This window comes from Notechis scutatus, chromosome 1, assembly GCF_049901735.1.
Source record: "Notechis scutatus isolate UNSWTSFEM ecotype Mainland chromosome 1, rNotScu1.2, whole genome shotgun sequence".
Classification (NCBI taxonomy): Eukaryota; Metazoa; Chordata; class Lepidosauria; order Squamata; family Elapidae; genus Notechis; species Notechis scutatus.
In genome coordinates, this window is record NC_142009.1 from 280015399 (window position 1) to 280027912 (window position 12514).

The 12514-nt window shown below is 34.6% G+C and overlaps 1 protein-coding gene across 4 annotated transcripts in view; it reads left to right on the forward strand.

Moving 5' to 3' along the window:
• The window catches only part of FMN1 (formin 1), a 144885-nt gene that overhangs the window by 63921 nt on the left and 68450 nt on the right, over nucleotides 1-12514 (forward strand). For all 4 annotated transcript variants that reach the window (XM_087951733.1, XM_087951734.1, XM_087951732.1 and 1 more), the window contains one exon: nucleotides 7748-7809. In XM_087951733.1, coding sequence (XP_087807859.1) covers nucleotides 7748-7809 — 62 coding nt within the window. The remainder of the gene's footprint in view (nucleotides 1-7747; nucleotides 7810-12514) is intronic.

Here is a 12514-nt window from a genome sequence, read left to right on the forward strand (position 1 = left end):
TGTGTGAGCTGGGGTGTTTGGCTAATATTAGGGAGATCCAATCTCAACTTCACCCAAAGTCATGAAGCCTCAATGAGTGATTTTTGGGCAATCATTCTCTCTCAGTTCAACCTCCTTCACAAGGTTGTTATGGTAGGAAAGAGCACTGTTTATTTTATTTATTAATCAGAGTTGTCTGGCTACCCATCTCACAGAAAGTGACTTTGTATTCTGCCTTGAGATTCTGACGGAAATATGAGGAGTAATTCTAAGAAGCAAGCAAGTACTGGCAGCCTATGGGTCCCAAAAGATTCCCCACCCTTGTTGTAAAGAGCCACTTCCTTTGTTTTAACAGCTGTGTGTTGTAGAAGGAGTTTCTCTTCTAGTTCTGCCCTCCACTAGTGAAGCTCTTAAGGAGATGGAAGAAGAACTCTGCTTTATCTGGTTCCCCTGAGGAGGAAGTTTTACTGTATAGAGATGATCAAGATGATAAAATGACTGGCAATCAAATCCCATTTCCTTCTTCATACAGCTATGAATCATGAAGCACAACGGTAAACATGTTGGCAAAATCCAAAATCCAAATTATAAGTTATTAATTAAGTCAGTCAAGATTTAATAATAATTCTATAAACTTTTGAACTTCTGTAAGGTATACCGCACTATGAAATTGCAGTTCTCATTTCCAAAATTGCTGTAAAATAGATTTTTCAGTGAAATTCTGTACTGTAACCCTCATGTTTCTTTGCAGAATCCTGCAGCCAATTCTTGCCTATATATAGATTGGTTTATAATACAATGCTCTGTTTTCTATTAATCTAATTTACAATAAGGATTGAAGTATTTGTTTTGACGGATTTCTCGAAAATACTTCCAGCCTGCTATAAATGTAGTAATCCTGAATAATGAACTTGTCAAAGGCAAATATATAAATCCACAGTTTCTTGTTTATCATCTGAGCTTAGCTGTTATTTAATGTGCAACAAATACTGAGCTTCTGTTGTCTTATTTAAAACAAATATGTACTCTTCATCTTAAATCAGATTTAAAAAGTATTTTTGTCCTATAATATGGTTTGATTTATAAAAGATTCTCTCGTATATTTACATCTTATAAAGATCTAAAATGGATATGCCCCTTTCAGCAGAATTACCAGCAATAAAATTGGCTCAAATTCTATTATTATTATTATTATTATTATTATTATTATTATTATTATTATTATTATTATTATTAAAGTTTTTTATTTAAAAATAAATAAATCCATCTTTCAGTTATACAGTGTGTCTGTGTACATATATCTTGTGCAAATATTGATATTTGTATACATTTCTTGCTAAGTTTACATTCATATTACAACCTATTCATTATTATATATCATTATAACAATATCATTTAATTTCTTATTTTATTTTCCAACCATTTATAAAATAAATCCCAAATCATATAATACTTTATTCTTTCTTGTTCTCTAATTGCCAATGTTAATCTACTCATTTCTGCACATTCCAATATTTTCTTAATCACCTCCTCCTCCATCAGAACCTTTTCATTTTTCCAATTTTGAGCAAATACAATTCTAGCTACTGTTAATATATGTATAATTAAATATGTTTTTTTTTTACTATAGTTCTTGGGTAAAATCCCCAATAAAAATATCTCAGGCTTTAAATCTATATGTTGTTTTGTCATCTTTTCCAACCAAGTATGTATTTTTGTCCAATATCTTTTAGTTTCTGTGCATGTCCACCACATATGGTAATATGATCCAGGTATCTGATGACATTTCCAACATTTCTCTGATTTGTCTTTAAACATCTTTGCCAGTTTTGCCAGGACAAAATTCCATGTATAAAACATCTTATACAGATTTTCTATATAAGCTGTTGACATTGTTAATTTATAGTTTCTATCCCATAGTTTCTGCCATTTATCCAAGTCTATCCCATTAACCAAAATTTTCCCCCAGGCTATCATTGTCTCCTCGACTTGTTCTTCTAGTTTCACTCCTAGTAAATAACCATACAATTTTTAAATCATCTTTTCTTCCATTCCTGTTAAAATTTTATCTAATTCAGTCAATTCATTATAAAACCCATCTGCTTTAACGTCTTTTTCATATCTAGAATGTATTTGCATGAATAAGTACCAATTCATATCAATCCCTTGTTCATTCAATTCTTGCTTTGTTTTGAGTTCACCCCTTTCATTTAAAACATCATTATATCTAACAATATATCCCATTTTAAAAGCATTTGGATATATAAAAGCCTCCATTGTTGATAACCAGGCTGGTATTTTCATATAATGTTGTTCTCTTGTTTTCTCCCATATTGACAATAAAGCATCTCTTACATAATGTCTTTGAAAATAACCATGTATCTTATTTTTCTTATATCATAAAAAAGGGTGCCAACTCAATTGTAAATCATGTCCCTCCAATGTTAAAAGCCTAGTGTTTCTTAATACAATCCATTCTTTCATCCACGTCAATACCGCAGCCTGATAATATAATTCCCAATTGGGTAGCCCAAAACCTCCTCTCATTCTTGCATCCTGTAGCAGTTTTAATTTAATCCTTGTTTTCTTCCCTTGCCATATATATTTCAATATTATTTTATTTAAATTATCAAAGTACTTTTTTCCAATTTTATTGGAACTGTTTGGAATAAATATAGTACTCTTGGTAATATGCTCATTTTAATCATTGCTATTCTCCCTATCAATTATAGTTATAAGTTTTTCCATTTTTGCAGGTGTATCTTAATCTGTTGTTTTAATCTATAACAATTATCTTATTTAAGCACCCCACATCTTGCTGTTAGTTGGATTCCGAAATATTTCACTTTTTTTGTGATCTGGATATCTAGTCTATCCATCAATTCTTTTTTTGTGTGTGCTTTTCTGTAATATTCTTCACTAATATCTTAGTTTTCTCCTTATTTATTTTCAATCCTGCAACTTCCCCATATTCTTCTATCTTTTCTATTAATTTAGGTCCTGTTTCTAATGGTTCTTCTAGTATGAAAATCAGATCATCTGCAAATGCCTGCAATTTGTACTCCTCCTTTTAGTGTTCATTTCTCACCATACTTGCCAGATACCTACTTCTTCTGCCATCTTAAAAAAAGATTTCTGCAATATTTTTCTTTTTTTTCCTTTTTTTATCTTCTGTGTTTTATAGTCCAATTCTGTATCCACTATTGCATTGAAGTCTCCTAAGATGCATATATTATCATATTCCAGTTCTATTATCTTCTTGTGAAGTTTATTATAAAAATCCTCTTGTTTCTCATTTGGTGCATATATTGCTACTAAAAGTATTTTTTATTATTCTCCATTATCTCCACCATCAACATCCTCCCATCTTCGTCTGTAAAAATTGATTTAGCTTTTATTGTATTTTTCATATATAAAACTGCTCTTCTTTTACTTTGTTGTGCCAATGACATGTATAGGTTGCCAATGACGTGTTGTGCCAATGACATGTATAGGTTGGATTATTAAGTATTTTTGCCTTATAACATGGTTTGATTTATAAAGAATTCTCTTGGATATTTAGATCTTATGAAGATCTAAAATAGATGTGCACCTTTCAGCAGAATTACCAGCAATAAAATTGGCTTAAATTCTCATTCACTTAAATGAATTCATGAGTGGTTTTTTTGATTGGCATAATGACATTTGGAGACCTGTCATCACAAGTAGCTTCAGCTCTTGAATCCAATCCCGCATCCAAGTATTTGCAGGGCCAGCCAGGAGTGGGATTTGGGGGTTGTCCAAACTGCACAGAATGTTAGCTAGGGTCTCTCCCAAACCCCCAGCATCCCACCCCTGGTTGAGAGGCTGTGGACCAAGCTGCAGAGTCAGAAAAATGCTGTGGGAACTAGTTCTGCTTCAACCCACATTCTTTCAGTGGAACTCTCAATCAGAAGCAATCTTGGCTCTTCATTGTTCTCTTCTTTTCCTTGAAGCAAAAGGAGAAAGAAGGGAAAGAAGAACCCCTGGCAAACATGACAGAATCTGTAGGATACACCCATGGAGTAGTTAAAGAGTTAGGTAGTCCATGGGTCTCTCCTCCCATCCCTCTGATTCAAGAGCTAAATGAATTTGTAGCTGCCAATTATACTTTTTTTTCCGCAAAAGCCTTAGGAAACTCTACAACAGTGCCTATGAAACTGACTTGACTTTCCCAGTAACCAACTTTAGGAGATAGTGGCAAGGGGAAGAGGAAGTCAGTAAAAAATCTATCCTTTCCACAACCATATTGGCTTCTGGATTACAGTTCTATCTATAAATTTAAATAGCCCTCCATTCATGAAGAAAGCACCTCAAGATCCAGCCTCTTATCTATAGCAATAGACATGATATTCAAGTATAGAATAGAATAGAATTCTTTATTAGCCAAGTGTGTTTGGACACACAAGAAAATTTGTCTTGGTGCATATGCTCTCAGTGTACATAAAAGAAAAGATATATTCGCAAGAATCATAAGGTACAACACTTAATGATAGTCATAGGGTACAATAAGCAATCAAATCATACTAGGAAACAGTCAATTAAAAAATTGTAAGGATACAAGCAACAAAGTTACAGTCATACAGTCATAAGTGGGAGGAGATGGGTGAAAGGAAGGATGGGAAGGTTAATAGTAATAGTAATGCATACATAGTAAATAGTTTGACAGTGTTGAGGGAATTATTTGTTTAGCAGAGTGATGGCATTTTGGAAAAAATTGTTCTTGTGTCTAGTTGTTCTGGTGTGCAGTGCCCCATAGCGTCATTTTGTGGGTATGAGTTGAAACAGTTTATTTCCAGGATGTGAGGGGGTCTGTAAATATTTTCACAGCCCTTTTTGATTCGTGCAGTATACAGGTCCTTGATGGAAGGCAGGTTGGTACTAATTGTTTTTTCTGCAGTTCTAATTATTCTCTGAAATCTGTATCTGTCTTGTTGGGTTGCAGAACCAAACCCGTTATAGAGGTGCAGATGGCAGACTCAACAATTCCTCTGTAGAACTGTATCAGCAGCTCCTTGGGCAGTTTGAGCTTTCTGAGTTGGCGCAGAAGGAACATTCTATGTTGTGCTTTTTTGATGACAGTTTTGATGTTAGGTGTCCAATTTAGGTCTTGAGATATGATAGAACCTACAAATTTGAAGGTCTCTACTGTTGATACTGTGTTGTCTAGTATTAGAGGTGGTAGTATGGGAGGGTTTCTCCTAAAGTCTACTACCATTTCTGTGGTTTTGAGTGTGTTCAGTTCCAGATTGTTCCAGTCACACCACAAGGCAAGTTGCACAACCTCCCATCTCTATGCAGATTCGTGGTTGTCTCGAATGAGACCAATCGCTGTTGTATCATCTGCAAACTTCACTATTTTAACAGATGGATAGTTTGAGATGCAGTCATTGATATATAGGGAGAAGAGAAGTGGAGAAAGCACACAGCTTTGAGGGGGCCCTGTGCTAATTGTACAGGTATCAGATGTGATTCTGCCTAGCTTCACCTGCTGCTTCCTGTCTGTTGGGAATATTACAAATTAGGAATATAAAAGAGACAGAAGATGTCAAATTTCACTTTTGTATAGCTAGTTAATCTCATAGAAATATATTCGTCATCTGGATAAAAGCCAGTTGTAGGGAAAAAAAGTTCCTTTAGGTCAACATGAATTTATGACAATATGTACAAACTTTGACAGGGAACAAAGAATACACCTTTCTTAAATAAGACTGAGGAGGAAGTGGTAACATTTATTAGTACTTGGGATAACAAAAAGTATGTTGTCCGTCTTTAACTATGTATTATTTTCACATGTAAACGCATACAGTATATATACATACAATATATATATATATATCCCCCACATACATACGGTAATTATACTGTATGTGCAATATATATACACACATACTGTGTGCGTGTAGATAGATAGATAGATAGATAGATAGATAGATAGATAGATAGATAGATAGATAGATAGATAGATAGATAGATAGATAGATAGATAGATAGGATAGGATAGATACATAAATTTTCATATATACACATACTTGTATACATATTTAGAGAAAATATGGCAATTTTGTCTAATTCTATTTTGGCTATGATCATTGTACACAATTTTATCTTATTTAATTGAATTTGCTGTGAATTTTTATTTATTATTGCTGGGTCTTTCAGCAATCTATTCACTATGATTCCAATATAATTTACCGAATAAGTATATTGAATTTAGATTAAATAGCAAACAATTTATTAAAGTTAGCAGCTATATTTTGGGAAATGCTATTTTAGGGTGTTTCTGAATTATTGAAGTGAAAAAGTGGGAGTTTCATATATAACTGTCAAGATTATGATAGAATATTGATGTTCATTAAGAGACGATTTCATGTGCATTATTTCATAAGTATGTTTTGATTGTGACATGTATGTATAGATTAACTGTCACTTCCATTCTTTTTTTCCCATTTTTTCACCATTCTAATATCATCTTAAGTTTTTTTTTCATAAGATATTTTTTTCTAATTCCTCTACTTCAGGCTAAGAGTTATAGAATGTATGTATATCAATACACTTTCTATTCCATATTGCCTTTTTGTGTTTTAGAAACCATGGTTTTGTTCTATTTGTACAATATACAGCAGAACAGCAGACTGTTCTATTACTAAAATAATATTATAGTAATAATGTAGTAATAACATAGATCCTCCCTCTTCCTATGTTCCATCTCTAATACATTTTCTGGATTATTTTTAAGAATTCCCATTTCAGGAAATGGGTGAGCACTAAAGAATTAATCACCCACTAACCACAATATTCATCTGCACATCCACAAAAGTCCACACATTGTGCTGACTTGAGACTAGGCAACAGTGTTGTGGGAGGTCTGAACAGAGTTAGAGTCATTCAGTGCCTGTCTGCTTTCCTAAGATACTTTATTTGAAATAGCTTTTCGGAGTACCTTTATAGGTGTCTTAGTTACCCAGCACATAGAGCAGGGGTGTCAAACTCAAGGCTTAGACCTGGCCTGTGGGGTTGCCCTGGAAACAGCAAAAGACTGGCCCGTGATGCCTCTGCCATTGAAAACAGAGCCCAGAGCCTTCTGCAGCCCTCTGCCAGCAAAAAACCCCTGAGCTCCATTTTCGCTGGTCCCGAGGTCAGACACAACTCTGATGCACTCCTCAATGAAGTCGAGTTTGATATCCCTGACATGGAGATACCACTCCATTAAGTTCTACTAATGAGAGCTATTTGTTCACTCATTCAATACATTCTAACCCATGTATTCATTTTTTGTTTACTTTCCAGACATAGTAAGGTATAGAAAAGATGAAAATGCTTATATTACCCTAGAAGCTATGACAGATGTTTGTTTTGTGTGTGTGTGTGTGTGTCATTTTTTCACTGTTTTCTTACAACACTTTTATGTACTATTTTTTTCTTCTTTTTGCAAATGTATGTAACACCATCACTATAATTTTTGTGTTTCGCTATTTTTTTGCTTTTAATTAAAAAGCAATAAAATATAAATAAAAATATTAACAGCCATTAATACAAAGTGAAAAGCAAAATAATTTATTTTAGAAAAATGTAATCAACTGTAGTGAGTTGTGCTTCAATATATTTTACAATTTCCACTGTATTCATTTACTGCATTGCAGCCAGGAAAAGCTGTATGATATCAGATATGGTAGTTCCTTTGATATTTGTGCTGGCATCTCAGGAACCTTTGTAACATTGTTCTGACATATTATTTCACTTTTTGTAGAGTACCATGCTGTGATTTTGCAGTTAAAAAGGGAACATAAGGATGAAATTGAGAAACTAAAAGTAAGTATTTTTGGCATTTATTTCTATACAAATATTTCCTCTTCCACTGTTGAAATGTTATATAAATTTGTTGAATGTTCTTATTAGGCATCTTTTGTATTGAAAATATTTTTCATCTTTAAATATTGTCAGAATTTTTAAACAGTCTCAAATAATACTTCCTTAGAGACATAGTAGACCTCTGTGAATGCCAAGCTTTGTTAACTGTTAAAGAGGCTACAGGATAATATAAATCAATCTTGTCCTATCATTCATGCTGAACTGTTGACTTCATTCATCTTAAAGGAACCATCCTGGTATTTAAAGATTAGGAAAAATGTGAGTTTTAGGTTAATATATTTGGATTTCTTTGGTTAGCTATTTACTGCATTTGGATTTTCAGGAACAAGGATTTAAAGTCTGTTATGTAAGAGTCTTCTTTTTTATTATTCAGTAGCAATATAGTTAAACTGATCCATTGCTTCAGAAACCCATACATTTGTCTGATCTGAAAATAATAAATAATTACATTTACAAAAAGTAATACTTCTATTATTCTATTTTCATTCTTTAGTAAATATTCCTAACATAAGAGTAAGTTAAATGAAAAACAGAAGCGTATTGCATTTATATCCAGGTACCTGATGTGTACATAAGCTTTTTTACAGTCTTGGTTGATAATATCTTTTCTCTAATTGTAATTAAATATTTCCACTGAATTATGCTGAAAAAAAATAGCATCCAATATACCTATTTGACACTGGACTCAACAGTATCAATTTTGCGGTGAGTCCAAAACCATCTGGGTCTATACTATTTCATCCCATTGATTGAAAAAAAAGGACAATGCATTTATCAGTTACTGGTTAATGCAACCTTGGGAAGATCAACTCTTTCATCCTCTGAGACATTTAAAACAAAATGGTTGGGACCTTATAGTTCTCCAGATGGTGTTGGATCGGTCCTGATCATTCCTAACCATTGACCATGTTGGCTGCATCTGATGGAAGTTCATTCCAACAACATCTGGAAAACAACGGGGTTCCTTGCCTGTTACATATAACCAAATCTTGTAAAAATTAATTTAGAAAAAAAACCACTAGAGGTCAGTTAAGCATTTCTTTCTTTTACTGGTAGACAAAAAAAATGTTACAAGGTTAGTTGCTGTTTTCTCCTATCCTAGAACTATTAACATTTGATAGAATGTTTTTTACATGGCACTTTGCAGTGATTATCTTATCCGGTGTCCAGGCCTCTGGCTATATATTTTTAGTTTAGTTCAGTTTAGTTTAGTTTATTGTCATTGCGCCTTGTACAATGAAATCAAACACCATCTTCAGTGCACATCATGACCATGAAAATAAACACAAACACACATCCTTCACCCTCCACACATTGAACCAAAAACCTACAACACTGCACCAACACTGCACTATACAACCGAATTCAAAAGAGCTACTGCCCTGGGATAAAAGCTGTTTTTCAGCCTGTTTGTCCTTGTTTTTATTATTCTGTACCGTCTGCCAGATGGTAATAGTTCAAAAAAGGGTTCCCAGGATGAGATGGATCTTTGAGAATGTTTTGAACTTTTTTAAGGCAGCGGGAGCTATAAAGCTCTTCCAAAGAGGGGAGAGGGCAACCAATGATCTTCTGGGCAATGGCATTAACCCTCTGGAGTGCTTTCCTATCTGCCACTGTGTAATTGGCAAACCATACAGAGGTGCAGTATGTTAAAATGCTCTCTATGGCGCAGCGGTAGAAGGTCACCAGCAGTTTTTCATTCAGTTGTTGTTTTCTGAGAAGTCTCAGGTAGTATAATCTCTGCTGGGCCCTTTTGACCAGGGCTGCAATGTGGGCACCCCAGGTCAGGTCCTCTTTTAGGGTAACACCCAGAAACTTAAAACTGGCCACTTGCTCCACTTGGTCTCCATTGATAAGCAAGGGCTGATCTGTTTCTTCTATAATCCACTATAAGCTCCTTGGTCTTATTGGTGTTGAGGACCAAGTTATTGTCTCCACACCATGAAAGCAACCGGTCCACCTCATCTCAGTAGGCAAACTCATCCCCCCTGGAGATAATTCCCACCACTGTTGTATTATCTGCAAATTTAGCAATAGTATTACTAGCGTGAGTGGGAATGCAGTCATGCATATAAAGAGTATAGAGTAAGGGACTCAGAATGGTCCTCAGCTCCTGTTCCTTCACAATGAGATGGGGTCTACAATTGGCTGGTAGTTGTATTTTATCTGTCTCTGATGTCTCCACTTCAAAGTGAGCAAAGAAATGATTCAGTTCCTCTGCCAATGAAGCATCTCCCTCAGCAGGGATGACATTAGTCAGTTGATGGTTTGTAATTTGTTGAATCCCTCACCACACCTGCCTCATGTTATTGCTATAAAAATTATCCTCAATCTTCCTCTTATAATCAGTCTTGGCTTTCCGAATATTTTGCATCAGAGGAATGTACAGATGGGTCCTAATGGAGTGGAAAATTCAGAACTTATTTACAAATATTCAAATGAATTTTCTTTATTGAATATGAGCAACCAATTGCAAAGCAAAGCTTAGTGTTACCGTGTTTCCCTGATAATAGGGCCCAACTGAAAAATAGGTCCTAGCATGATTTTTCAGGATGCTCGTAATATAACCCCATCCCAAAACTAAGTCCCAGTTAAGATCATCAGCCAGATGGACACATTTAGTACCATACTTCCCCCAAAATAAGACCTAATCAGAAAATAAGCCCTAATGCATCTTTTGGAGCAAAAATTTATATAAGACGCAGTCTTATTTTTGGGGAAATACAGTAGTTATCATAGTGACCTCTTGAAAAGAAGGTGAAAAGAAATAACATTTCTATAGAGTGAGCAATTGGGTTAAGAATTGGGGTGGATTTTCATTAAATCCTTTAAGTAAGAGAATTACAAATGTAATTCTTTGTTAATTAAACAAATCAGCATTTTCCGTAACATCTTAGAGAGTGAGATCTTTGTATGTTTATCTGTAGACTGTTTTATAGTAGATGTCTTTAGATTTTAACTTTAATAGTTAATACTAATTAATATTTACTTAAATTAATATAATAGATTACTAAATACTAATTTATTATTATAAGCGGTTTTCAAATTTAATAGTAAGGTAAGTCAGCATCCTAAAATGTTAGAAGTAAGTATTTAATTTATAGTACAGCTAGTCTGACTTAAAACCACAATTGGGACTAGAATATCCATTTCTGCGTAAGGTGATTGTTAAGCGAGCCATGCTCAATTTTATGATTTTATTTGCAGTTGTTATTAATTATGTGGTCATTAAATGAATCTGCCCCCCCCCTCTTTCACTTTGCTTGTTGGAAGTGAGTTGGGAAAGTAGCAAATGACAATCACATGATCTGGAGACACTGTAACTATTGTAAATACGTGTGGTTGCCAAGCACCCAATTTTTAATCCTGTGACCATGGAGATGCTGCAATGATTATAAGTATGAGAACCGATCGTAAGTCATTTTTTATAGTGTCATCGTAACTTCAAACAATCACTAAGCAAATAGTTGTAAGTTGATGACTTCCTGTATTTGACCAGGAAATTCTCCTTGGACAAATAACAAGAGCCAAAGTGGTGTGGCAAACTATAATAGAATACAAAAACTACACCTTATATTTCTACCAGATTTGTTATAAAATAAACTTTACCAAATGTCTTTCTGTAAAACTTAGTGGCTAAGACAACAAGTTTGTCGATCAGAAGGGTCAGCAGTTCGGCGGTTCAAATCCCTAGTCCCGCAAAATGGGTTGAGCTCCCGTTACTTGTCCCAGCTTCTGCCAACCTAGCAGTTTGAAAGCATGTAAAAGTGCAATTAGAAAAATAGGGACCACTTTGGTGGGAAGGTAATAGCATTCCGTGTTCCTTCGGCATTTAGTCATGCCGGCCACATGACCACAGAGATGTCAGAGACGCACAGTGCTGGCTCTTCAGCTTTGTAATGGAGATGAGCACTGCCCCCTAGAGCTGGAAATGAATAGCATGTATCTGTGAGGGGAACCTTTACCTTTACTATAAATCATAGATGTGTATAGTACTTTTGCTTTTAAATGTACAACATGTAGGATTGAGCTATAAAAATGTGTATGTATCATTTTTTTACAGCTCAGATCTGGTTACTCAAGCACACCCATTTGTTTATTTACTTTGCAAAACACAAAGTCTCGTTAGGCAGTGATGGGAGGGAGTCATGATGAGACATGAGTCACGTCCACCTGCTAAAGAAATATATTGCTAGTGGCAGAACAAGCTGTTAGGAGAAGCCAGAGATCTCCCACTGTTAAGACTAAAAGTAGAAGAAAAGCTGTGTCCAAAGAAGAGATGAGTTACACCACATCAAAATTATGGACACGCAAAGGGCCTCTCAGTATGATAACATAAAGTTAGTTCAGGCTAAGAGTCCCTAGCTAATTTCTAAGGTTGTGAATTCATTGGGGGCTCTAAAAACACCACCTCCCTCTATATGATATAAATATGTATATCAATGTACTATCTTTCAATATATTCAAAATATTTGTTCAAGGTTAGATATTAGATACACTATTGGTTATGTGTCTTAATTACTAGGAGAGGTTTAAAGAGGTAAATTTCTAGGAAGAAGATGATTGGAAATAGATGCCTAGATATTTAAATGCCTTTATAGGGCAGTTGTCAATTTTCCAATTGTGGGGTGATTGGCATGCTAGC